Genomic DNA, 27131 nt, shown 5'->3' on the forward strand with positions numbered 1-27131 from the left:
GTATTAGATCAAATTTTTTAGGGCTCGTCAGTCGGCACATGTGAACCTGTAAACAAACCTCTCATCAAGTTCCTGGAGGCGACTCTTGACCGTATGAGCATTATTTTCGCGAGTGAGCCTCTGCAGAAGAAAGAAGGTCTGCTGGAACATGCGCAGCAGGTACTCCTCAAAATCCACTGGCACGCAGTTCTTTGACACCAGTTCATTAACACAGGTCATGGCGAGAACGCCAAGGCGAGAACGATCCACCTTGCTGCCCTCAATTTGTCGCCCTCCTCCATTTGACGTGGGCGGTATTGTCCCGGCATTGAGCTGCCCGTTGGAAGAAGAAGAGGTGGAGGAGATTAAGGACACCGACTTGGCCTTTGTCCGAAGATCGCAGCCAAAACGTGCAAAGTGGAAGATTGAAGCCAGCAGGGTCGGGGTGATGCTCGTGGACAGAGGGATCCAGCTGAACAGGTGAGCTAAACACTCCAGAACGAGACAGCACAGCTGCTGACTCTCGTTGTCCAGTGCTGCCATGGGCTGGCAGAGAAGTTTAGAGAACTGGCTGCCTTGAAATAATGTGCCCAGAAGTTCCACTGGAAGATTTAAAAAAAAAAAAAAGGATCAGTTAACAGTACATTGCTTAGTACTTACAGTACTTATTAATAAAAAGTACTTGTTCGAGCCAATGTAAATAGAGTAAAACTATTTCAACTTTGTGCTGTTGGGTTAAAAAACTTTTCATTATCATTATTCTTTCTCCTGCTGTTACACGTAAATGTGCAAGCAATGCTATTTTCGTTGTTTATGTCCAAAACCGCCAATTTTGATGTGCGTCAGCCAGTTCAAGGGACATTAACCTAAAGTGCTGTATTATTAGTTATTGCTGTCTCTCCGAAAACACAAAGCTAAGATGAGGATGTTTTGGTCAGATAGCTTAGCATATGTTGAACTAGTTTTAGCATCTTAATTGTACAAAATCCATCAAAGTGGGCCCCACTTCCTTAAATTTTTCCGTATGCAGTCCTTGCTGGAAAATGTTTTGGACACCGATATGGCATCAAAATAGTGCCAAAATCTGTGAGTGGCCTTGCTGCACACGCACTGTATTTTTCATGTTTCTTTATGCGTGCGGCATTCCTTCCTTTTGGCACATTGAATACATGGCGCAGCAACTCCCCATCTTTCTGGTTGGTCACTTTAAATGCCTACTGTATCCTGGTCATAGATAAACTGAGGAAAACAGTTACTGTCAAACTGCGTGTCCCTTCTGAAGGACATTAGAGTTGAGACAAAATAACCTAATAGTGTATTTTGTTATTTATTACTTAAATATACATGCGTTACACTACAACCTTTTAAACGATGACATTGTTAATCATCATGATGTTATGTGAACATGTCAAAAATCGCAAACAATATAACTTCAGGTCTTTAACATAAAGGACCCACAGCGCCTGGATGACTGACATTTCACTAAAAAATTTATGTATTTTTTTGCTCGTAAAAATAAATCTGACAGTAATTTCCCATAATATCAATTACCTTTTGAGTAATCTGTAGATAACTACTTCGAACGCCCCCTTGCCATTGCCAGAGTAGATTTGTAACCTCAGCTACAGAACTGGAGCCCATTTCCTTGCATGGACAGCGTAGATAAAGGCATGTAAAATTATTATTTTGATCACTTATTTGGTATATTCTTGTCACTGTGGTCCATGATTACTTCAAAACTGATATTAACATTCTGAGGAAAAAATAAATATAAAATATTTGCCTTTTCTGGACTTTCCTGCCCTTCCATCTCTTGTTCTATAGACACTATAGCCCATGTTTCCTTATGCACTTTCTACATTTCTTTAAGCATCTTTAGGAAAACATCAGTAAAAGAGGACGCACAATAGCATATTAGCAGCTTAACTTTTGTCCAGCACTTTGGTACAGCTAATGTAAAGGGCTTTACAAATAAAGTTTGATGGATTGATTGATTAAAGGCCTACTGAAACCCACTACTACCGACCACGCAGTCTGATAGTTTATATATCAATGATAAAATCTTAACATTGCAACACATGCCAATACGGCCGGGTTAACTTATAAAGTGGAATTTTAAATTTCCCGCCACACTTCCGCTTGAAATGTCTCGGTATGATGACGTATGCGCGTGACGTAGCCAGTTTAACAGAGGTATGGCTTCCCCATCGAAGCCAATACGAAATAGCTCTGTTTTCATCTCATTATTCCACAGTATTCTGGACATCTGTGTTGGTGAATCTGTTGCAATTTGTTCATTGCATTATGGAGAAAGAAGCTGAGCAAGCAAAGAAGAAAGTTGTCGGTGCGAAGGGGATATTTTGCGAGGGAAGTCAGCAACACAACACAGCTGGTGTTTCATTGTTTACATTCCCGAATGATGCAGTCAAGATCGAAGAACTTGGACAACAGAGACTTTAACCAGGAGGACTTTGATTTGGATACACAGACGCGATACCGTGAGTACATAGCTGCGCTTCCAAACATTTGATCGCTTGCTATAACTAGCTCGAGCTAGTAGCTAGGAGCTAGCATAACAAACACCTAGGTGTTTGTTATGCGGGATTAATTTGTGGCATATTAAATATAAGCCTGGTTTTGTTGTGGTTGTATATATATGTCTTGTGTTTATTTACTGTTGTAGTCATTCCCAGCTGAATATCAGGTCCCACCCGCGCGCTTCCAAACATTTGATCGTTTGCCCGTACGTGCGTGTCACGTACGTAACTTTGGTTAAATATATAAGCTTTATGAACCTTGGGTTAGGTGAACGGTCCTTTGGGCTGAGTGAGTGTGTGTGTTGTGCAGGTGTTTGAATCGTATTGGCGGGTTATATAGACGGGATCCCGTCTATATAACCCGCTCGAGCTAGTAGCTAGCATAACAAACACCTAGGTGTTTGTTATGCGGGATTAATTTGTAGCATATTAAATATAAGCCTGGTTGTGTTGTGGCTAATAGAGTACGGTATATATATGTCTTGTGTTTATTTACTGTTGTAGTCATTCCCAGCTGAATATCAGGTCCCACCTGCACGCTTCCAAACATTTGATTGCTTGCCCGTACGTGCGTGTCATGTACGTAACTTTGGTTAAATATATAAGCTTTATGAACCTTGGGTTAGGTGAACGGTTCTTTGGGCTGAGTGAGTGTGTGTGTTGGGCAGGTGTTTGAATTGTATTGGCGGGTTATATATACGGGATCCCATCTATATAACCTGCTCGAGCTATAACTAGCTCGAGCTAGTAGCTAGGAGCTAGCATAACAAACACCTAGGTGTTTTTATGTGGGATTAATTTGTGGCATATTAAATATAAGCCTGTTTGTGTTGTGGCTAATAGAGTATATATATGTCTTGTGTTTATTTACTGTTGTAGTCATCCCCAGCTGAATATCAGGTCACCCCCGGCTCTCACAGCATCTTCCCTATCTGAATCGCTTCCACTCCCCACTAGTCCTTCACTTGCATTTTCCTCATCCACAAATCTTTCATCCTCGCTCAAATTAATGGGGAAATCGTCGCTTTCTCGGTCCGAATCTCTCACTTCTGGCGGCCATCATTGTAAACAATAGGGAACTTTGCGGATATGTTCAATTGACTATGTCACGCTACTTCCGGTAGGGGCAAACCTTTTTTTTTATCAGATACCAAAAGTTGCGATCTTTATCGTCGTTTTATACTAAATCCTTTCAGCAAAAATATGGCAATATCGCGAAATGATCAAGTATGACACATAGAAAAGATCTGCTATCCCCGTTTAAATAAAAAAAATTCATTTCAGTAGGCCTTTAAAGGTAAGTTATTTCAACTGACAGAATGTTTTTTCTAGATAAAAGCCCTCAAGGTAATTGCAACGTCGCATTAATATAGACCTACTTCAAATGATAAAAGGTAGCTAATTTTAGCAAGTTAACACTCTGATGTCACAGTGCCAGAGTTGTGAGTGTGATGCTCTCACAATGTGATCAAATTTGTATGATTTGTCTTATTGTTTTTGTTTTCAGCACGTTTTCATAAAGAATGATGATGTAATGGGTTATTTTGTATATATAGACAACGCTCCTTTCAGAAGGGATAGTGTTTGACAGTGACAATTTCCCGTGGATTGGTTCTGACCAGGAGACAGCAGGCATTAAAAGAGAAAGAAACAAACTCAGTGAGATCGCACACGCACGCACAGACTGTTTTATGTGTGCGCAGATTTTGGCATGATTTTGACGCTTATGCCATAGTGATTATGATCATTCCTTGAGACAATCAACTCACCACTTTCTCCAGAGGTGGGTGAGGGTGGCGGGGTAGAAGCAATGATGCTGTGCTTGTCCCAGTAAGTCTCCAAGATGCCTGGAAAACAACCAGCGGCATGAATCCAGTTAGCATTCATTTATTACACCATTATGGCCAATAATCCAACACTTTAGACAAATGGATGGCATTTTCACCAAGGGAACAAACAAAAGGTTACTCTTACCGGTCAAAAGTCCAAGCACCATCGGTACCTGATCCAGCAGCAGTTTACGCAGCTCGTCTTTCCTGGCAACACTCAAGTCTTCTCGAGGACATGCAAGTTCCTCAGATGTGGTTTTCAGCATTACTAAGCCTAAAGGTGCCAAAGCTGGGGACTGGACCAACTACAAATGACAAAGAGGAATACATTTTCACATTGTTGCAAATTATTTTGTGAATATGTGACAATACACTGTCCCCTGTAGAGGTGGAGAATTATAATTTGTTGAAAACAAAGCATATTAAAATAAGTCAAATTATAAATAATATAATGAATTTCCTCACATACTAAACAAAAGAGAGAGTTTATTTACTGAACTTCAGTTTGTGGAAATACTTTCTCCAAATCAACTCCCTTTGTGTTCTTGAGACATCAGATAGTTATTTTCGGGTTCTTACACTTTATCAATGATGAAATCTCTCCAAAACATTTTACTGAATTTCCATGACCAAAATAAATAATTGTATCTAAAATAAAAACAACAGAAAGACTTATTATCGTAACACTAAGCGAAATTAGGTTTACATCTGAAATGTATGGCGCGCCAGACAAGCCCGCTTGGATACATCTTCTCATATTTCAATTCCAACATATTCAGTCTTTATTTCTGCTCCCTCCCACAGCCACAAAAATAAATCCATCTAGTGGAAAAATGGTAATTTAGGCTTTTGTCTAACAGCACTACATATTTCGTTCGTTGGAACAATGATGACAGTAACAGTCTTTAAAAGTGCAGAGCAAGCCAAACAAGAACAGACCTAGGCATACTTCTCACCACAGGTACATTTCCCTTCAATCTGGCTGTGTGGGAACATGGCGGCAAAAAGACAGCTTGTGCATTTTGAAGGTTTTCCTAACTGTACGGGGCCTTGTCTTTGCTTTTATTTTTCTATCAAAATGTTATTTTTTTGGCTCATGTTGAAACAGAACATGCTACTGAATTGTCTAAGGTTTTTTTTTTTTTTTTACTCATCCTCCCCCAGCGTTTACCTTTTTCCCATCTTTTACTCGGCGCCTTATGGCGACCCATCAGCGATCTTTTTCTGTAACCCTGTACACTGTTTGTCTAATCGTCAACGAGTTTGTGTCGAAACAAAATGCCATTGTACTTGTACAATGACAAACATCCACATAGCAGCACTTTTTCTTTAGAATGTTGTGACTGAGTGAATCTATAAAATGTTGATGAAATTTATTTTTGACCGTGTCTGGGGGAAAAAAATAGCGGTGACAACTTTAAGATATATATTTAAACTACGGCTGTCAAACGATAAAATGTAATCGTGACTAATCACATTTTGTTTCCAGTTAACTCAAAATGAATCGCGATTAATCGCAGATATAACTTTTCATCATTAATAAGTAGGGGTGTAACGGTATTGTAGATACAGTGGTATTACGATTTCAAAGTCTTCACAATAAAGCTGTGACGCGCCATGACGGTATCAAACAAACACTTTGTGTAGTTTTTTTCCTGGCACTTCAGGGTTGGCCAGGTCTGAAAATAAATGACATCTTCCAGAATCCTCAATGCAGCACGGGGTTGACAAGGTGGGGGGGCGTGGAACGCCGTAAGCAGGAAGTGAAGTGTGTTCATAGTAGATGAGAGGAAATGTTTGGTTTTTTTGGACATATCCTACAAATATCAAAATGTATCCATAATTGTTTGAGTTATATTGCTAACTATGGTGAAAACATTTGTTTGTTAATTACACTTTTAAAAGGCCATTCTAATGTGTATATGCACACAGGTAGATAGATACTATAGTTTGTAGTGTTCAGCAGGGAACAAAAGCCCTTTACTGTAATGAATCGCCTTAAAAATTGTTCATTTATTCAATTACGAAATGTGGGAGACACTCAGCAGATTGCTATGCTACTAAAGAGTAATAAAACATTTGATATTTTGGACAAAGTACTGTCTAGTACTTCACAACATTGAAAATTAGACTGCAAAAATATTTTGGAATATTATTATTGCTTTAGGTAAGAGTTTGGGTTAAAAAAGAGGCGCTCTAAAATACTCACAAATCAAAAACTATTATTTGCTTGTGTAGAACATACAGTATACAAACAAACTATGTTAGTTTTTGGAAAAAAAGCAATAATTAAACCGTGCATGATGGTCTCAAAGACCTATAAAGTCACCATACACTGTTTTTACAATTTTAAACATTGTAAAAGGTTTAACCTGCTCAGTGGCTTTGTGGTTAAAGTGTCCGCCCTGAGATCGGTAGGTCGTGAGTTGAAACCCCGGCCGAGTCATACCAAAGACTATAAAAAAAATGGGACCCATTACCTCCCTGCTTGGCACTCAGCATCAAGGGTTGAAATTGGGGGTTAAATCACAAAAATGATTCCAGCGTGCGGCTACTGCCCTCATCTACCAAGGGGTGGAACAAGGGGTGGGTCAAATGCAGAGGATAATTTCACCACACCTAGTGTGTGTGTGAGACTATCCGTGGTACTTTAACTTTTAAGTGCAACTTTTCAACTAAATGTTGTTGTACACGTTGTTGTACAATGACAATAAACATTTGTAATTCTATTTTTTAGTATCACTAGGGGGATACACCCCTGAAATACTTTTAAAATACACTTCTAATGCAATTTAAATTCATGATATGTACATTAAACATGTAAACAATAATTAGAAAGAGGAAAACTATCAATATTCCTACAATGTGGTGACAGCCAATCAAAAAGAATGTGTTAATTATTAAAAAACAACTGGAATAGACTACACTAATCTGATATAATTAAAACATAACGTCAAATTAAATATAATTTTATAATAGGTGCCACAAAGTGCAAAGAAGAAGAATCTTGATAAACAAGGAAAACACTAAGTACACATCGAGGAAAACTACAATTAAAAATAATGTGTTAATTGTTATTCAAAATTAAGTGGATTAGACAAGAACAGACAAAAAAGACTAACAAAAAGTAGACATTCACACTTGTTTAAACATTGTACAAAAAGAGGAACATTTTCAATAGTCCTATAGTGACAGCCAATTGAAAATAATGTGTTAAATATTATTAAAAACCAACACTCTTGATATAATTAAACATAACACGGTACAAAAGGATGACAACTATCAATATTTCTACAATGTGACAGCCAATCAAAATGTGTTAATTATTACAAACCAAGTGGATTACAAATTGACGTTTATGGGATATAATTACACAATATACCAAATTAATTTGCTTTACATCCCAGAAAATTAAGCAAATTGGTTCAAATTCACTTACTAAAAGATTGTTAAATTCTCTTTGTATCATTCAGATGACAGCATTATTTCACTTCTTTATGTTAGAATGTTGGACATTATTTGAAGGTAGGTAAATGTAATACTACTCTTAGTAACGGTTTTCCCAAAATGTAGAAGGACAGTTAAAAACAGCAGCCCAGTTAAAAACAGCAGCCACCTTGCCAGATTACCAACTTATTCTATTGGAGACGGTTACGAAACAGTCTTAGTAATACAAAATAAGTTAAGTTAAATCCCTAAAATAAGATAATCTAAGATTTACCATTGCAAACTTGTTTGACTTCTGTAATTGGGTTAAAATGCTGCGAAATAGTGGTTAAAAAGTACTATTTACCTTAAATGAAAAAAAAAAAGTGATTTAAAATTATAAATCACTGACATCAAATTAAATACCCGGTAATACATTTATTTGTATAAGAGACCATCCTTCGCCTATAGTGGCCATAAATCAATATGACTACAAGTAGACCAAATAGTGGCCACCAGCTTGATTAAAGTTAATGTTAAAGTACCAATGATTGTCACACACACACTAGGTGTGGTGAAATTTGCCCTCTGCATTTGACCCATCCCCTTGTTCACCCCCTGGGAGGTGAGGGGAGCAGTGGGCAGCAGCAGTGTCGCCCATTTTTGGTGATTTAACCCCCAATTTCAACCCTTGATGCTGAGTGCCAAGCAGGGAGGTAATGGGTCCCATTTTTATTGTCTTTGGTATGACTCGGCCGGGGTTTGAACTCACAACCTACCGATCTCAGGGCAGACACTCTAACCACTAGGCCACTGAGTAGTAGTACCATTGGTTGAGTCTCGCGAGTCGATTGCAGCTACACTAAAGCATCCATTTTTGATAAATTTTGGGGCTAATTCCTTATTTTTTGTTGCAACAAATATATTAACTGCTTGTTTGGAACATTTACTTGCAATCCGTTTTTTTATTGTTAGGCCATATTGCTTAGGCCTACTTTACAATAAAACAGTGCCTTACGACTTCCTGCCCACCGTCATTCATTTCTGCTTAGCTTTAATGCCATTTTACTAAACCAGCTACAGTAACAATCTACATGCTATGTAATCAATGCACCTTTACTGTAATCTTAAAGGCCTACTGAAACCCACTACTACCGACCACACAGTCTGATAGTTTATATATCAATGATGAAATCTTAACATTATAACACATGCCAATACGGCCGGGTTAACTTATAAAGTGACATTTTAAATTTGCCGCTAAACTTCCGGTTCGAAACGCCTCTGAGGATGACGTATGCGCGTGATGTAGCCCGGCGAACACGGGTATGCCTTCCACATTGAAGCCAATACGAAAAAGCTCTGTTTTCATTTCATAATTCCACAATATTCTGGACATCTGTGTTCGTGAATCTGTTGCAATCATGTTCATTGCATTATGGAGAAGGAAGCTGAGCAAGCAAAGAAGAAAGTTGTCGGTGCGAAATGGACGTATTTTTCGAATGTAGTCAGCAACAACAGTACACAGCCGGCGCTTCTTTGTTTACATTCCCGAAAGATGCAGTCAAGATGGAAGAACTCGGATAACAGAGACTCTAACCAGGAGGACTTTTGACTTCGATACACAGACGCCTGTAGAGAACTGGGACAACACAGACTCTTACCAGGATTACTTTGATTTGGATGACAAAGACGCAGACGTGCTACTGTGAGTATGCAGCTTTGGCTTCTAAACATTTGATCGCTTGACCGTATGTGCGCAACTTTTTTTTGCGTATGTACGTAACTTTTTTAAAATATATAAGCTTTATGAACCTTGGGTTAGGTGAACGGTCTTTTGAGCTGAGTGATTGTGTGTGTTGATCAGGTGTTTGAATTGTATTGGCGTGTTCTATGGAGCTAGGAGCTAGCAGAGGAGCTAGGAGCTAGCATAACAAACACGCAGGTGTTTTTATGCAGGATTAATTTGTGGCATATTAAATATAAGCCTGGTTGTGTTGTGGCTAATAGAGTATATATATGTCTTGTGTTTATTTACTGTTTTAGTCATTCCCAGCTGAATATCAGGTACCGTGAGTATGCAGCCTTGGCTGCTAAACATTTGATAGCTTGACCGTATGTGCGCGTCACGTACGTAACTTTTTAAAAATATATAAGCTTTATGAACCTTGGGTTAGGTGAACGGTCTTTTGGGCTGAGTGATTGTGTGTGTTGATCAGGTGTTTGAATTGTATTGGCGTGTTCTATGGAGCTAGGAGCTAGCAGAGGAGCTAGGAGCTAGCGTAACAAACACGCAGGTGTTTTTATGCAGGATTAATTTGTGGCATATTAAATATAAGCCTGGTTGTGTTGTGGCTAATAGAGTATATATATGTCTTGTGTTTATTTACTGTTGTAGTCATTCCCAGCTGAATATCAGGTACCGTGAGTATGCAGCCTTGGCTGCTAAACATTTGATAGCTTGACCGTATGTGCGCGTCACGTACGTAACTTTTTAAAAATATATAAGCTTTATGAACCTTGGGTTAGGTGAACGGTCTTTTGGGCTGAGTGATTGTGTGTGTTGATCAGGTGTTTGAATTGTATTGGCGTGTTCTATGGAGCTAGGAGCTAGCAGAGGAGCTAGGAGCTAGCGTAACAAACACGCAGGTGTTTTTATGCAGGATTAATTTGTGGCATATTAAATATAAGCCTGGTTGTGTTGTGGCTAATAGAGTATATATATGTCTTGTGTTTATTTACTGTTGTAGTCATTCCCAGCTGAATATCAGGTCACCCCCGGCTCTCACAGCATCTTCCCTATCTGAATAGCTTCAACTCCCCACTAGTCCTTCACTTGCACTTTACTCATTCACAAATCTTTCATCCTCGCTCAAATTAATGGGGAAATTGTCGCTTTCTCGGTCCGAATCTCTCTCACTTCATGCGGCCATCATTGTAAACAATAGGGAACTTTGCGTATATGTTCAACTGACTACGTCACGCTACTTCCGGTAGGGGCAAGCCTTTTTTTTATCAGATACCAAAAGTTGCAATCTTTATCGTCGTTGTTCTATACTAAATCCTTTCAGCAAAAATATGGCAATATCGCGAAATGATCAAGTATGACACATAGAATAGATCTGCTATCCCCGTTTAAATAAAAAAAATTCATTTCAGTAGGCCTTTAACACAGAAGTGAAGCTCCTCCTACCTCTGAATGCAAGCGGGCGGCAGATGAGTCATAGCGAAAAATTGTCTTTTCTTATTAAGAGAACAACTTGCCATGGCTTTGGACATGGTATTTCCATAACGCACCCTTTTCTTTGTCCACACTCGTAGCTCATCAGTAACTAGTGAACGCAGCCACATTTACGGAAAGGTCTGAGAGTCAGAAAGGACGCATGCTTGTTAATCGCCTGTCAACAAATGGATGACAGCCCTAGTTTAAGCGGTTTACATTTACAGGGTTTCTCCAGGCATCAATACATCCAATCTATTGCTTTTTAATGCCACTTACAGGGGAACTGCACTTTTTTGTAATGTTTGTTAACAATCATGAAGAGAGACAAGGACACAAGTCTTTTTTTTTTTTTTTTTAGCATTTTTAAAAATAAAATACGCTGGAAAGGTGCAGTTAATGGAAGTCACCACCTTCAAAGCCCTCTAAAAAGACTTCAAAACCCTCCATCAACATTTTATATACACGATGTAAGTATATAAATATTGTAGAAACAGACACGTTCATAACCATATATTTACCGTATTGGTCTTTTTAAGCATTTATTTCCATTTCGATAGCAACACACTTCCGACTTCCGGCAACAAATGTGTTTTCCTACTTCCGGAAACAAGCCTGTGTGTTCTAATCATGGCAGACTTGGAAACAAACAACTAATACATTTTTGGACAAATGAGGATTCACGACCTTATCTTTTTTTAACCTAAATATACGGAGGATGAACTACTGGTTATAGAAGCCAACACGAACAGAGAGGGAAACGTTGCAGAAGCTGAGAGAGTGAGGTCGCCGTGACTTGGCGCTGTAAATGTGGAACATGGAGATAACCTATGCCGACAGAAATGGCGTGATTACCCAAAAGAAACATGAAAAAAACGTTCAAATATCGATCGTGATACATGCAGAATAGCATGCTTGTTATTAGAACTACAGTACATATGCTGTTGAGCTAGTTGTGTACTAACAAAACATGAAACGTAGGTTAATACTCTAGAGATACTATAAAATGATTGTTCATGTTTTTCAGTCAGTACAGATTGGTGTCTTATCTCATTGTGTTGTGCATTACAAACTCAAAAGCCATTCAGTTGTTGACGAAGTAGCTAGCTTAACTCTTGCCATAGATAGCTTATGGGGGACGGGGAGGCGAAGTTGGTAGAGTGGCCGTGTCAGCAATCGGAGGGTTGCTGTTTACTGGGGTTCAATCCCCACCTTCTACCATCCTAGTCAAGTCCGTTGTGTCCTTGGGCAAGACACTTCACCCTTGCTCCTGATGGCTGCTGGTTAGCGCCTTGCATGGCAGCTCCCGCCATCAGTGTGTGAATGTGTGTGTGAATGGGTGAATGTGGAAATACTGTCAAAGCGCTTTGAGTACCTTGAAGGTAGAAAAGCGCTATACAAGTATAACCCATTTATCATTATAGCTTACGGCTAATGCCGTAGCATGCTGTCGCTAGACGATATGTTACTATGCTAGAAAAAGAGTTCCTCAGTGTTCGCTTTTACAATAATAATGTCGCTACAGCTTGGTTTTTATACAGGTTATGGAACGCAAATGAAGTATTGCTGGTGGTTTTTGGATGCATTTTCAAAGTGATTTAGTGGCAGAAGGTATTGATCTCATTAGCTGCCACCTAGAACAAGCTGATTATTAAAATGTTAGAATGTCTCTCATAACGATTGGCAAAATTCCAAAAAAAGTATAGTTCCCCTTTAATGAAAAAATAAATGCCCATGTCCTACCACATATGGTTATTAAATGTAGTCAAAAGCTTACAATTGTCTGAATACACACAACTGGAAGCTTTTGAGAATGATAATCTTGAATAGTTCAAAAGTTTACATTAACTGCTACTCTTTAGTGACTTAGATTTGGCTCGTTAGACTGTTTCATCTGACAATGTATTTTTATTTATTTATTTTTCTGTAATGGTAGCAACAACTGACATTTTTAGTGGCAACACCAGAAGTGGCACAGTTAACTGCTTTAAATTGCTGACTTGTGCTATTAGCATGTTTGATTTCAATGCATTGATTTGGAGGTATTTCTGAACATGCTGCAGAACGCCTCTGGGTTTACAATCGTCTGGTTTTAACCAAGTTTTGAAAAGACAGCCAGACAGCCACTTTTGCTGAAATTTGCAGTTTCTTATTTTCCCAACATGTATTCATTTTCTCACTTTCGCCACAGCATGAGCACCTTCACAGGGTGTTAACATTCCAAGCATACAGTGCTCTGACTTTGTGCACCGGCCGTAGACAATATCCAATTAAAATGTTCTGCCTGCCAATCATCACGCTGTACCTTCTATCAAAATGATTCAAGGGGAACTTCACTTAAGCCCTCAAAATAAACATCCAATTCTGAATTAGTTGGTCAATATAATCTATCCAGAAGTCTTTTTTTTTTTTTTTAAATGTTATCTTTTTAAAGACATGCTGTAAAAATGCATATCCTATGAAAATATGCCTTATAATAGCCACAAACTGGAGGATATGTTTTATAATCAGGACACAATTAAAATAAATCGTTTAAAAGGTTTCATGGAATAATAAATGAACATCATACTAGGAATGCAAATGATGCCTATGTTGGGAAATGGATGATTGATTTGAATATTTTAGAAAAATACATTTCATGGAATGATATTTGAGAAAAGTGCCAATAAGCCCTTTAGATGCATTACATATAAGCTGTGTCAATTAAACATCTTGAATACTTTACACCCTCAGTTGTTTGAAATGGGTACAATAGATAGCAAGTTATGTATAAAGTGTCAGGCAGCTAAAGGACCTCATTCATTTACTGTGGGAATGTCAGAAATTAAGACTTGAGGTCTGTTGTGAGAATTGCCTTGGTTGTCCATCCTAGGCCACTATAGGTCAATTGCCTGCATCACGAAAGTTGCTAATATTTTTCAAGTTAGCTCATGTGTGTTGAACTGGAGACGACTGAAATAAAGGAATTGTGTATGAAACAAGCTCAGCTTCCTCATTACCATGACATGGTGACAGAGTTAAGAACTTCAAGTTTACAGTGACTAAAGAATGGCAAAGCCGTTTGATTTTGCCTTTCAGCGGAGTGTCCGCTGTGGAGGCAGTGCTTGTCATGCTTTCGGACCTTACAAGACCAAATCAACTCAAGAAAAGAAACACACAGACAGACATAGCAATTTATCGATGACAGCAATGTTATTAAGTTCCTTTTCATTTATCGTTTTATTGATTGCCGTATTGAGGTATTTAATGCTTTATAATGCCATTTAGGCATTAACTTTAGCAAAATCCATTAACTGACTTTTAGAAACCCTGTTTCAAAAGATACATTCTAAAATTTTGCTAAAGAGTGGGACTTGGTTTCATTTTAACGCCTCCAGAATCAAACATCTGGCAGACAGACTCAGAAAAACGTGCTATAAACGTAATTGTGGAGCAAAATTTACACCAAAGAGCACATAAATATACATACATATATATCTACACATATATATATACATACATACATACATACATACATACATACATACATACATACATATATATATATATATATATATATATACACACACACACACATATATACATATACAGTACATTTTCTGGACTGTCTGCTTCTGAGACAGCCTGTGAGTTGCTGGTAAAAGTCTGCATAACAGCAGGACTTACCTGAAGCGTGTTTGTGAAGAAATCGTGATAGAACATCGGCCAGTCTTGGCGACCGATGTCCACGATGACTTTACACAGTTTGTTTCGGATGAAATATGGCACAGATTTGTGCTGTTCAAGTAGGAGTTTGGGCAAACAGTTACGAATCTCCATTTTGTCCTGCGACGCAACTCCAATCCACATCTTGTTGACCAGGTTCTGAAAGTCGAAAGGACATCGCGATTACTCAAATGAGGGAAATATGTCCTTCAGAGCACTTCAGCGTATCAGGCCACTAGTTTGGTGCACTGCAGGGTCTAAATGATAGCCTATCTAGTATCCACTAGAACAAACTTATTTTAACCAAGCCTAATCTGGAAATAAGAACACAGCCTTAAATGAATTATGCCTTTTCATGCATACATCAGATATCAAATTAAAACTGTAGAGCAGGGCGATTTAATTGTAGAGTTTAGTTGAAAACTTGGGAGACAAACTTTTTTGCAGCATATTCTTCTGAAATAATATTGGCAGATCCTTAAAGGCCTACTGAAACCCACTACTACCGACCACGCAGTCTGATAGTTTATATATTAATGATGAAATCTTAACATTGCAACACATGCCAATACGGCCGGGTTAACTTATAAAGTGCAATTTTAAACTTCTCAGGAAACTTCCGCTTGAAAACGTCGCGGTATGATGACGTATGCGTGTGACGTCACGAGGTCAAGGGAAGTGTTTGGACCCAATTCAAATACCTCTGTTTTCTTCGACAAAATTCCACAGTATTCTGGACATCTGTGTTGGTGAATCTTTTGCAATTTGTTTCATGGACAATGGAGACTGCAAATAAGAAAGTTGTAGGTGCGATCGGTGGAGCGGCGGACTACAGCAACACCAACACCAGGAGGTGGTGTTGTGTTTTGAGCAGGATAGCAGACGCACTACAGTGAGTAAGCCCGCCGCCGCATCTAAGTTAGCTTCTGTTTTTTTAGCTTCGCCAAGCTGAATATTATTAATCGTGTATTTACATGTTCATGGTTTAATAGTATTTTTGATCTTCTGTCTATCCATCCAGTCAGGGTTTTTTTTAAATTTAGTTTCTATCTGCATTTGAGACTGCTATGCTATCACGTTGGCTACGTAGCTAGGTTAGCTTCTATTTTTTTTAGCTTCGAAAAGCTGAATATTATTAATCGTGTATTTACATGTTCATGGTTTAATAGTATTTTTGATCTTCTGTCTATCCATCCAGTCAGGGGTTTTTTTTATTTAGTTTCTATCTGCATTTGAGACTGCTATGCTATCACGTTGGCTACGTAGCTAGGTTAGCTTCTATTTTTTCAGCTTTGAAAAGCTGAATATTATGAATCGTGTATTTACATGTTCATGGTTTAATAGTATTTTTGATCTTCTGTCTATCCATCCAGTCAGGGTTTTTTTTAATTTAGTTTCTATCTGCATTTGAGACTGCTATGCTATCACGTTGGCTACGTAGCTAGGTTAGCTTCTATTTTTTTTAGCTTCGAAAAGCTGAATATTATTAATCGTGTATTTACATGTTCATGGTTTAATAGTATTTTTGATCTTCTGTCTATCCATCCAGTCAGGGTTTTTTTTAATTTAGTTTCTATCTGCATTTGAGACTGCTATGCTATCACGTTGGCTACGTAGCTAGGTTAGCTTCTATTTTTTTTAGCTTTGAAAAGCTGAATATTATTAATCGTGTATTTACATGTTCATGGTTTAATAGTATTTTTGATCTTCTGTCTATCCATCCAGTTAGGGTTTTTTTTAAATTTAGTTTCTATCTGCATTTGAGACTGCTATGCTATCACGTTGGCTACGTTGCTAGGTTAGCTTCTATTTTTTTTAGCTTCGCAAAGCTGAATATTATTAATCGTGTATTTACATGTTCAGTCACTGCGAATGTCCATTTCGCGTTCTCGACTCTCATTTTCAAGAGGATATAGTATCTGAGGTGGTTTAAAATACAAATCTGTGATCTACAATAGAAAAAGGAGAGAGTGTGGAATCCAATGAGCCAGCTTGTACCTACCGGTAAGTTACGGTCAGAGCGAAAAAAGATACGTCCATCACTGCCTCTCAAGTCCTTCACTGTAACGTTCCTCATCTACGAATCTTTCATCCTCGCTCAAATTAATGGGGTAATCGTCACTTTCTCGGTCCGAATCTCTCTCGCTCCATTGTAAACAATGGGGAATTGTGAGGAATACTAGCTCCTGTGACGTTGCGCTACTTCCGGTACAGGCAAGGCTTTTTTTTTTATCAGCGAGCAAAAGTTGCAAACTTTATCGTCGATTTTCTCTACTAAATCCTTTCAGCAAAAATATGGCAATATCGCGAAATGATCAAGTATGACACAGAATGGATCTGCTATTCCCGTTTAAATAAAAAAAATTCATTTCAGTAGGCCTTTAAGATTGGCATTTGAACCTTGCTAGCAAACAAAACTGGGGTCCAAACTTGGGAGTTACATAACTTAAAGGTAAGTCCTCTCCTTTTGGCAGTTACACTGTTTTTTTAATAATGTGATTTAAGTAACTAAGGTGTTTCTGTAGCTTGTTTACTTCAGATGCAGTCAATAGTCATTTGTTCAGGTTCTTTAGTTATACACTGGTGTTCCTCAAGGTTCCATTTTAGGGCCTCTCCTTTCCATCATTCAACTGGTGGCCTGCGAGTTTAGTCAATTAAAAGAAAATAATGAGGGACTCACATTTTTGCAGCAGATTCTTAAAAACACCAGAGTACTGTTATAGAGATGATATTTGACTATTTTTTTGCATAAGGTCTTTAAAAAGACTAGAGTGCACTTGTAACTCTGACAAAATAAATATACCAAAATCAATGTCTACTGTAGAGGACACGGATTCTCTGGAATATACAAAATAAGACAAATCGTGAAAGGCATAGTCCTGCGCCTTGGTCCTTAGATTTCTGGAAACGTGGCCACCAAGACAATTTAGTTGAATATCCCTGTTGTATAGTTATATTCTTAAGCAAATGCTTAATACGTTTTAAAAAAGGCTGCAGAAACAGCATTAAAATATATATGACTTTTACCCCCCCCCCCCCCCCCCCCCCCCCCCCCCCAAAAAAGGGACTTACTTCAAATACTGTGAGACTATACATCATCACATACTCACTTCAAATACTGTGAGACTATACATCATCACATACTCATTCCGAGTATTGGACAGGAAGAACAAGCAGTGGCGCCACGCTCCTGTCTGCTGTGCAAAGTTATTCAGCAACTCTTCTGCAAGAAACAAGGAAGTAGCAATGATCACAATCACCACACATGACTACCAAAAGGTGTACCGTGCGACATAACATACAATAACGGCAATGCAGCACAGCAGAGGAAGTGGTATTTCAAAAGCAATGTGAACGTAATTGTGGGCCACATGAGTACAAGCTCTTAAGTAAGCAGTAACTTTATACATCTACAGCAAACTAGTACAGTATATGTACTCGTTCATACATTCAAGACTATCTTTTTGGTATATGGGTATTTTTAACCTCAGATACATGACTAATTCTCTGTTGGTGTGCTATATAAAAGGTATATTATTATGCAAAACTAACTTTTAAATATTAAAACAGTAAAATGTGTCTCTAGAGCCAGTTTATGATCCTAAAAGGTTGGAAAAATATGTCACCTTCTTGTCTTGTTTGCTTCACTTTTGAGAAAAGAGGTGCTTTGAAAGCACATGCCTCAAACCCCCGACCCGGTAATAGGAACACCTACATACCTTCAACAACACTACCTCATATACAGCTCCTTAGTTCCTTAGGACTAAAACTAGTATACTCAAGAACAGCTTTTTCCACAGAGCCGTCTCCCTTTTAAGCGCATTCCCACCAATCCTATTTGTTATAGTCACACTGATTTTACCCATTCGTATGTTTGTTTAGTATACTCATAACTAATTATGTACTGTGATCTAGTTTGCATATTCATATCATAGCTTGTGTATACCTATATATTACTTTATATCCATTATATCTAGGATGTATATTTCTAAATACTCAATGTATGGTGTACATTACATACTGTATACAAATTAATGCACTACTGGATTTGATGTGAAACCTCATTTGTTTACCCTATATTCTTTTATGCATGTCTCATGACAATAAACACAATTGTAATCCTAATGTAATACATACCGGTATATAACTGAGGGCCACAATGGTATTATCTAATAGGATGCACTGCATTAGCCATTCTTACTAAGGGTGTCCTATTTCCACCAAAAGTAGCAATAAATTATTTTACGTGACTAAAAACGACACTAAATCTATTAAACCCTGGCTGTACAGAGTAACACATTAACGATGCATGAAAACACAGTCAAAAAATGATAATTGTAACAAGGCATGCTGCCAACTTTTCCGGATTCTGCGGAAGACTCCCGAAAATTGCCCTACAGACATCCCTACTGAAGTTACAAACCTCCCGGAGTCTGCTGTATTTGTGAGCATATAAAATATTGTAGCTTTTGCCTGAATGCTAAAAGGATGACGAGGAGGTGGTGGATCGACAATCACTTTATTAAAACGAGCAATTAGTGTCTCAGCGAGCACACAAAGCGGCTCTCTCCCACTGTATTAATAACCCCGCGCTCAGTCCGCTCACCAGTCACAACGCATTTATGGACTTACAGACTGTCAGAAAATAGAACTCTTTAAGCAGAAATTGACCAACACAAACTCAGATATTTTCATAAAATTAACATTTCCTCCACGCCGATGTTAAAAAAAGTCATTCAACACAAGTGATTATCTCGGGCACATAACACCTCTGTATCTGGAAAACCAGCACACACTTACACGAAGTATAGGAAACAATGTGAATGTTTTGTTAATCGCCTGTGCGTGTTATAAAACGTATGTATGCACGGGGTTATGAAGTCAACAGTTTCAGGCTTTCAGGACATCATGAAAAAAATTAAATAAAATCCTTATGAACATCACATACTGTAACACCACCTTTAACCTACCTGTAGCTAGATGACCCTGCCCCGTGTATAAGCCACAAAAAAAGGGTAGACTTGTAAAAAGACATGCTTCGCTACACATCTTAAATTATACCCGTCAGTCAGATACATTCCTCGGAGCTGCATTATTCTCCTCTTGTTTGTGATATTTTTTTAAATTACAATAAGAAGTAACAGAAGAAAGTTTTTGTATAGAACATAACTATTTTTTTTTCTTTTTGTGTTTCTACATACAGTACATTTTAAACTCTCCCACATTATTCCCCGATCCTACAGCATCCATGCAAAAGTAGACCACTATGTTATTTAGCTACAGTCCAACCACCACAAATAGATTGCAGTCCTGTGGGAAACCCTGATATGGCATCTACTCGTTAAGACATGTGCAGAGTTAGTGTAAAGCAGTTCCTCAACTTGCGAACATGATATGTTCCACAACCGAGCTAGTAACTCAAAACACTTGTTTCTCAAATCAGCCTCGCCCATTGAAATTAATGAAAATCAATAGAATTGGTGTTTGGCCCTGCCAAAACACCACAATTTTACCATGTTAACATGCCTTTTTAAAAAGAAAAACTACCTTTTAGATATAAACAACATTGTTTGAAAAACCATACAATATAGTGTACTACTAGGGCTGCAACTAACGATTAATTTGATAATCAATTAATCTGTCGACTATTACTTCGATTAATAATCGGATAAAAGAGACAAACTAAATTTCTATCCTTTCCAGTATTTTATTGAAAAAACCCCAGCATACTGGCACCATACTTATTTTGATTATTGTTTCTCAGCTGTTTGTACATGTTGCAGTTTATAAAGGTTTATAAAGAATAAAAAAAAAAAAATACAAAAAATTCTCTAAGCACATAGCATAGATCCAACGAATCGATGACTAAATTAATCGCCAACTATTTTTATAATCGATTTTAAACTATTTAATCGATTAGTTGTTGCAGCCCTATGTACTACAAACAACTACTAGTTATATGTAATGAAGTAAGAATATTGTTCAGGATATAACTGGGGAACAAACTAATAGTGTCTCTTTTGGGCTGCTTTGTCCGGCCGTTATTATAAGGAACTTGGTTTCAGAGAGTTGGTTGCTTATTTCTCTCGTAACATTTGGGAACACCATCTCGGTCAATTAACAACAGGAACTATCGTTGTTCTTGTTGTAAATGGGTATCTTTGAAAAGGTCAGGGTTGACAAGTTACAGTATATGCATGTGTGTACTGAAGGTAAAGCTCGACTATCAAGTTTCTTGAGTCAGGACTAGTCAGAACAAATTGAAACGTCTCAAAAACAGCATCTGCAGCTTCTCAAAATTTTTATGGATAAATGTCTGTCTTTTGTGATTGCATGCGTCATAGACCAACATGTGTGATGCGCTTGGACAATGCTACTGTAAAATATTTTTAATGGTTTGGTGATCCGCTTCCTCTCTTCCGCACTACATTTGTCAGTTCAGATGGTCGGAGGGCAGTATTGTGTCGATCTCTGGGCAGCGTTTAAACCCTTTTGAGCAAAGTAAAATGTGACCTTTATCAGAACCCGGTATAAACGCGCACAGGCCCCCATGTGGCCACCGACGACACTTGCATGCGCAGTTCGATAAAGTGACAACAAAGGAAGTTGGCCAGATTCTGTAAATGAACAAATAAGTCACTACAAAATAAAAATAAGTCGTCACAACTTAAGAATAAGTGTTTTCACGTGAAAAAAGTAACAATGTATGAATGGATATGTATATATATATCTATATATAGATACAGTATATCTATATGTATAGATATATATATCTATATATAGATATAGATATATATAGTTTAATATATTTGGGAGGTTTCTAATATTCTTATGGCTGTTAAGTAGAAGGAACATGGACATCACCGTGGATCTACATTAGCTTTATTTTTCAACTCACTTATGTAAAGTACTTTCGCAATGTACCTTACATGTAGGCAACTAAGCCACAGCAGCAATTCCGGTCCTTTAACAATCGCTATTTCTTTGGAATCAAAATATATATATTCGTGTATTACGAATGTTGTCTGTCTATCTGTGTTGGCCCTGCAATGAGGTGGCGACTTGTCCAGGGTGTACCCCGCCTTCCGCCCGAATGCAGCTGCGATAGGCTCCAGCACCCCCTGCGACCCCAAAAGGGACAAGCGGTAGAAAATGGATGGATGGATGGATATTACACAGAGTATAGCTTATTATTCACGCACTATTGACTGCAGCAAAAATTTGGCCGCTGAAAAAAGACTGTGCTCACCAAAACTGGACGTTTTGATGACGTATTCACTTCCGCTGGTGGGCTGCGTCTTTCCCCGCGCACACGAAAGACGCAGCTCGTCCAAAGCTGACGAAAAAGTCCCATTCGGGTCGAATTGCTGTTTAGGCCGAAGTCACATTTATTTAAAAAGATCAGATTCTGACTACCTTCTAATGTGGCCTGAATCTGATGCGAAAATATCAGATTTGAAGCACTTCGGAACCTTAAGTCTAGCAAAAAAATGGTTTATTTGTGTCACTAGAGAGCAAAAAAATCTGACCGGGTGTGTAGTGTAAATGGGGCCATTGATAATGACTGAACCATACATACCTATTTCTCTCTGCCTTTCGTTGGTTGTGCAGCTGTGAAAGAACTCTGTCATCAGGCTCTCCAGGGCACGCAGTGATGCCTCCTCTGAAGCCTGGTTAAGAACAACAATAGTATTAATAACTAAGGTTGTCGCAATGCAACTTTTTCACTTCCCATACTGACATTGGAATCTTGAGTATTGGCTGATTGGCAGCGTGTGGAGCAGACGGCGTCCACAAAGTACATCCGTACATGACATGACAATCAATGTCCCCACAAAGAAGGATAGCGTCCGCACAACTTAAATAGTCTTGATTGCGAAAACAAAGCAGGTGCGGGGAATAGCGCTCAAAGGAAGACATGAAACTGCAACAGGAAATACCACAAAACAGGAAAAGCCACCAAAATAGGAGCAGAAAACACCATCAGCAGAAATCATTAAAAAAAACGAACTCAGTTGACAGTAAAAAGTTGTCGCAATTGTTGGATAAGACTTTAAACCATAACCAACCATCCAACATCACGCCGTGACTTATTTGAGTTTTTTTGCTGTTTTTCCTGCGTGTAGTGTTTTAGTTACTGTCTTGCGCTCCTATTTTGGTGCTTTTTCTCTTTATTGGTATTTTCTTGTAGCAGTTTCATGTCTTCCTTTGAGCGTTATTTCCCGCACCTGCTTTGTTTTAGCAATCAAGAACATTTAAGTTGTGCGGGACGCTAACCTTCTTTGATGGAACATTGTTGATTGTCATGTCACATTCGGATGTACTTTGTGGATGTCGTCTCTGCTCCACACGCTGCGAGTCCTTGTTGTCGCCCAGCATTCTGTTTTTGTTTACTTTGCAGCCAGTTCAGTTTCGTTTTGCATAGCCTTCCCTAAGCTTCATGCCTTTTCTTAGCGCACTCGCCATTTGCTTATTTTTGCTTTGCCTACACGCTGCCTCCCGCTGTAGTCTGCATATTGGGATCCGCGACAAACCATCGTTGTCGTTCCCGACATCTACAAAGCAATTAGCTACCTGCTGCCACCTACTTATATGGAAGAGTATTACACGGTTACTCTGCTGAGCTCTCGACAGCACAGACACTTAACAACAACACATCATTTGCGGATTATAGTTACTGGTTTACAAAATATACTTTTAACCCAGCTGGGTGAAATTACATAATCTCTCACGGCACACTATTTGGTTTTGAAGGACTATTGACTAGTCCTTCAAAACCAATACCAGGGTTAGGGCTGGGCGATATATCGATATGCGCGATATATCGCGGGTTTGTCTCTGTGCGATATAGAAAATGACTATCGTGATATTCGAGTACGCGTTCTCACGCAGTTTCTTTAGCTGCGGCATTACACTACAGGCTCTCCTCGCTCTTTCCTGTCTCTCCTTCTCACAGACAGCAAGCGCAGCTTCTACACACGTCACATACTGTCACTACATACGTCACATATGTATACGGTCTCGCGCAGCAAAGAGGTAGCAGCATGGGTAACGTTAGCTGTGATGCTAGCGGTAATACGAGAGAAAGAGGGTGCGAATCTGGTAACAAATGAAGGAATAATTAATTCCCCCAAAAAACAGCAGGGGTTTCATCGTCTGGCGGTGGTTGGGTGGGAATATGTCGAACAGACAACTGTAATTTGTCAAGTGTGGGGCGAAAGCATTGCTATAAAAAGTAGCATTACTGCTAATATGTAGCATCATTTGAAAAGTCACCTGCTAGACAATGAAGAGAGCTTACTCCGCATGTCAACATCTCCGTTCGGTGCCACACGCCCACACCATCAAAATGCAGAGGCAAACATTTCCAGATCAACACTGTATGATAAAATTGGTGATTTTTTTAGTTGTGATTTCCTTCTCTGCATGAAAGTTTTAAAGTAGCATATATTAATGCAGTATGAAGAAGAATGTTTTAAATGCCTACTGAAACCCACTACTACCGACCACGTAGTCTGATAGTTTATATATCAATGAAGAAATCTTAACATTGCAACACATGCCAATACGGCCGGGTTAACTTATAAAGTGCAATTTTAAATTTCCAGAGGAACTTCCGGTTAAAAACGTCTATGTATGATGACGTTTGCGCGTGACGTCAATGGTTGAAACGGAAGTATTCGGACATCGTATCACAATACAAACAGCTCTGTTTTCATCGCAAAATTCCACAGTATTCTGGACATCTGTGTTGGTGAATCTTTTGCAATTTGTTTAATGAACAATGGAGACTGCAAAGAAGAAAGCTGTAGGTAGGATCGGTGTATTAGCGGCTGGCTACAGCAACACAACCAGGAGGACTTTGACTTGGATAGCAGACGCGCTATCCGACGCTAGCCGCCAACCGCACCGATGATCGGGTGAAGTCCTTCATCGCGCCGTTGATCGCTGTAACGCAGGTGAGCACGGGTCGTGATGAACAGATGAGGGCTGGCGTAGGTGGAGAGCTAATGTTTTTAGCACAGCTCTGTCGAGGTTCCGTAGCTAAGTTAGCTTCAATGGCTTCGTTAGCAACAGCATTGCTAGGCTTCGCCAGGCTGGACAGCATTAACCGTGTGGTTACAGGTCCAGGGTTTGGTTCGGTGTCTCCTGATAGTAGAAGTAATAGTAGTATTGTTGATCTTCTGTGTATCCTTCCAGTCAGGGGCATGTTTCTTCTGTTTCTATCCGCAGTTAAGCATGATGCTATCACGTTAGCTCCGAAGCTAAAGTGCTTCACCGATGTATTGTCGTGAAGATTACACCCTGGTGTCCTGCACTGCACTCTAATCCTTCACTCTCACTTTCCTCATCCACAAATCTTTCATCCTCGCTCAAATTAATGGGGTAATCGTCGCTTTCTCGGTCCGAATCGCTCTCGCTGCATTGTAAACAATGGGGAAATGTGAGGAGCCTTTCAACCTGTGACGTCACGCTACTTCCGGTACAGGCAAGGCTTATTTTATCAGCGACCGAAAGTTGCGAACTTTATCGTCGATGTTCTCTACTAAATCCTTTCAGCAAAAATATGGCAATATGGCGAAATGATCAAGTATGACACATAGAATGGACCTGCTATCCCCGTTTAAATAAAAAAAATTAATTTCAGTTGGCCTTTAAAGTAGCATATATTGCAGTATGAAGAATAATGTTTTAATGTAGACACATAGAATCATCATACTGCTGTGATTATATGCATCAAGTGTTCATTCAAGGCTAAGGCAAAATATCGAGATATATATCGTGTATCGCAATATGGCCTTAAAATATAGCGATATTAAAAAAAGGCCATATCGCCCAGCCCTATCCAGAGTGATTAAAAAGTGCAGCATCTTGTATAATTACCACTCGCCCTCTGCAGCAATATCAATTGAGGCAGACGTTAACATTTTTAAAGGGCCGCTCCTGTGGCATGTGGGTCGAAATTCCTCACATGAGCCACAACTTGCCGAGGCTTCAACATATTTCAACTCCTAGGAAGTGCTTCAGTTTTGCAAGATGGGCGTCTTGTTGTGGAAATGGCCTATCGGAGATGTCAACATCCCGTCAAATAGCTGCACACCTCAAACCGTTACACGTCTTACACCGGCGTTAAATTTGCCTAGTATGAGCTTTATTAATCACTCATGTCAACATAAACGCTCATAAATCGCTTTTCCTTGCTTCAAAGCTGGGAATATGGCGCCCCATGTTAGCTTGTAGCACGTTCGACACAAAAACAACCAGAGAAGCGAATAGTTTTTTTTGTGTACTTACCATGTTAGTCTGTCTGGGATGTGCTCTTCGGCTCAGTTAGTCTCGGATAAAAGACGAGGATAGGCCAACTTTATGTTAGCGAGCTAGCCGAAACTGCGGATAGCATTAGCTAAAGTGTCGCTGGCTAATGCAACCGAGCAGTGGGTTCGTCATGGTCTGCTCGCTTTCATTCGCGACTCCATAACCAAAACACTCCTGTTGACTTTGCCTATAATGTCAAACATTTACTTATTTCAACCTCAGCTTCGGAATTGCTGAGTAAAGACATGCTATGTTATCGTTCCATTCCATCGACGTTTCTTATAGGGCTAGTCCCCCCCTCAACCCCAACCCTGGAAACATGTGCAACGCTTCTTAGCGTTAAATCGTCAAATAATGTTGACGGGTTGCTTCGCAAAATGCTAACGTTGCAGCGGCTAACTCACTAGCTTTTCGAGAAGGATGAAGGCATCATTTTTCGTTGGCTGTGGGCTAGCTTGTCGCACGTAAACATGCTTCCAGGGCTGGCCGCTCGCAACAACTTTGACGCAACCGTTTGTCAATTGTAAGAGTGTGCCAATGTGCACATCAAAGTTGTATATTGTTGTCTGTGTCGAGCGTGCTCAAGCGCGTTGATGCTCTTTATGGTCCCCTTTAATGCCAGGAGGGCGTCTCAGGAATATGTTAACACTGCAAAAATGTGCGTTCACTTTGCCACTTCCTCTTTTAGAGCAGGAATCTACCGAATTTAAGCAGTTCTGTCACGTTACCCGGCACATCAGAGGCAACCATATCCGGTTGTACCTTTCAGATTAAAATAGTTGTTAATGGGCTAATCCAAACTTTTTCCGCTTTGATTGATTGAGACTTTTATTAGTAGGTTGCACAGTGAAGTACATATTCCGTACAATTGACCACTAAATGGTAACACCCGAATAAGTTTTTCAACTTGTTTAAGTCGGGGTCCACTTAAATTGATTCATGATACAGATATATAATAGTATATATCTGTATCATGAATCAATATATCTGCAGATATATACTATCATCATAATACAGTCATCACACAAGATAATCACATTGAATTATTTACATTATTTACAATCTGACGGCCGCACACTGAAAATAAGAGCATACGGGGGCCATTTTGATATTTTTTAT

General features: G+C 39.0%; 1 protein-coding gene across 2 annotated transcripts in view; it reads right to left on the reverse strand.

Moving 5' to 3' along the window:
* The window catches only part of xpo6 (exportin 6), a 47458-nt gene extending 20752 nt beyond the window's left edge, over nt 1-26706 (reverse strand). Inside the window, exons 1-7 of one of the 2 annotated variants that reach the window (XM_062037069.1) lie at nt 25992-26706; nt 22276-22366; nt 17807-17919; nt 14658-14855; nt 4491-4650; nt 4286-4363; nt 59-581 (exon numbers count right to left, since the gene is read on the reverse strand). In XM_062037069.1, coding sequence (XP_061893053.1) covers nt 59-581; nt 4286-4363; nt 4491-4650; nt 14658-14855; nt 17807-17919; nt 22276-22366; nt 25992-25994 — 1166 coding nt within the window. In that variant the 5' untranslated portion in view covers nt 25995-26706. The other variant, XM_062037070.1, reaches the window with a different exon arrangement.
* Nucleotides 26707-27131: the final 425 nt, after the last annotated feature.

This window comes from Entelurus aequoreus, linkage group LG25 (genome assembly GCF_033978785.1).
Source record: "Entelurus aequoreus isolate RoL-2023_Sb linkage group LG25, RoL_Eaeq_v1.1, whole genome shotgun sequence".
Classification (NCBI taxonomy): Eukaryota; Metazoa; Chordata; class Actinopteri; order Syngnathiformes; family Syngnathidae; genus Entelurus; species Entelurus aequoreus.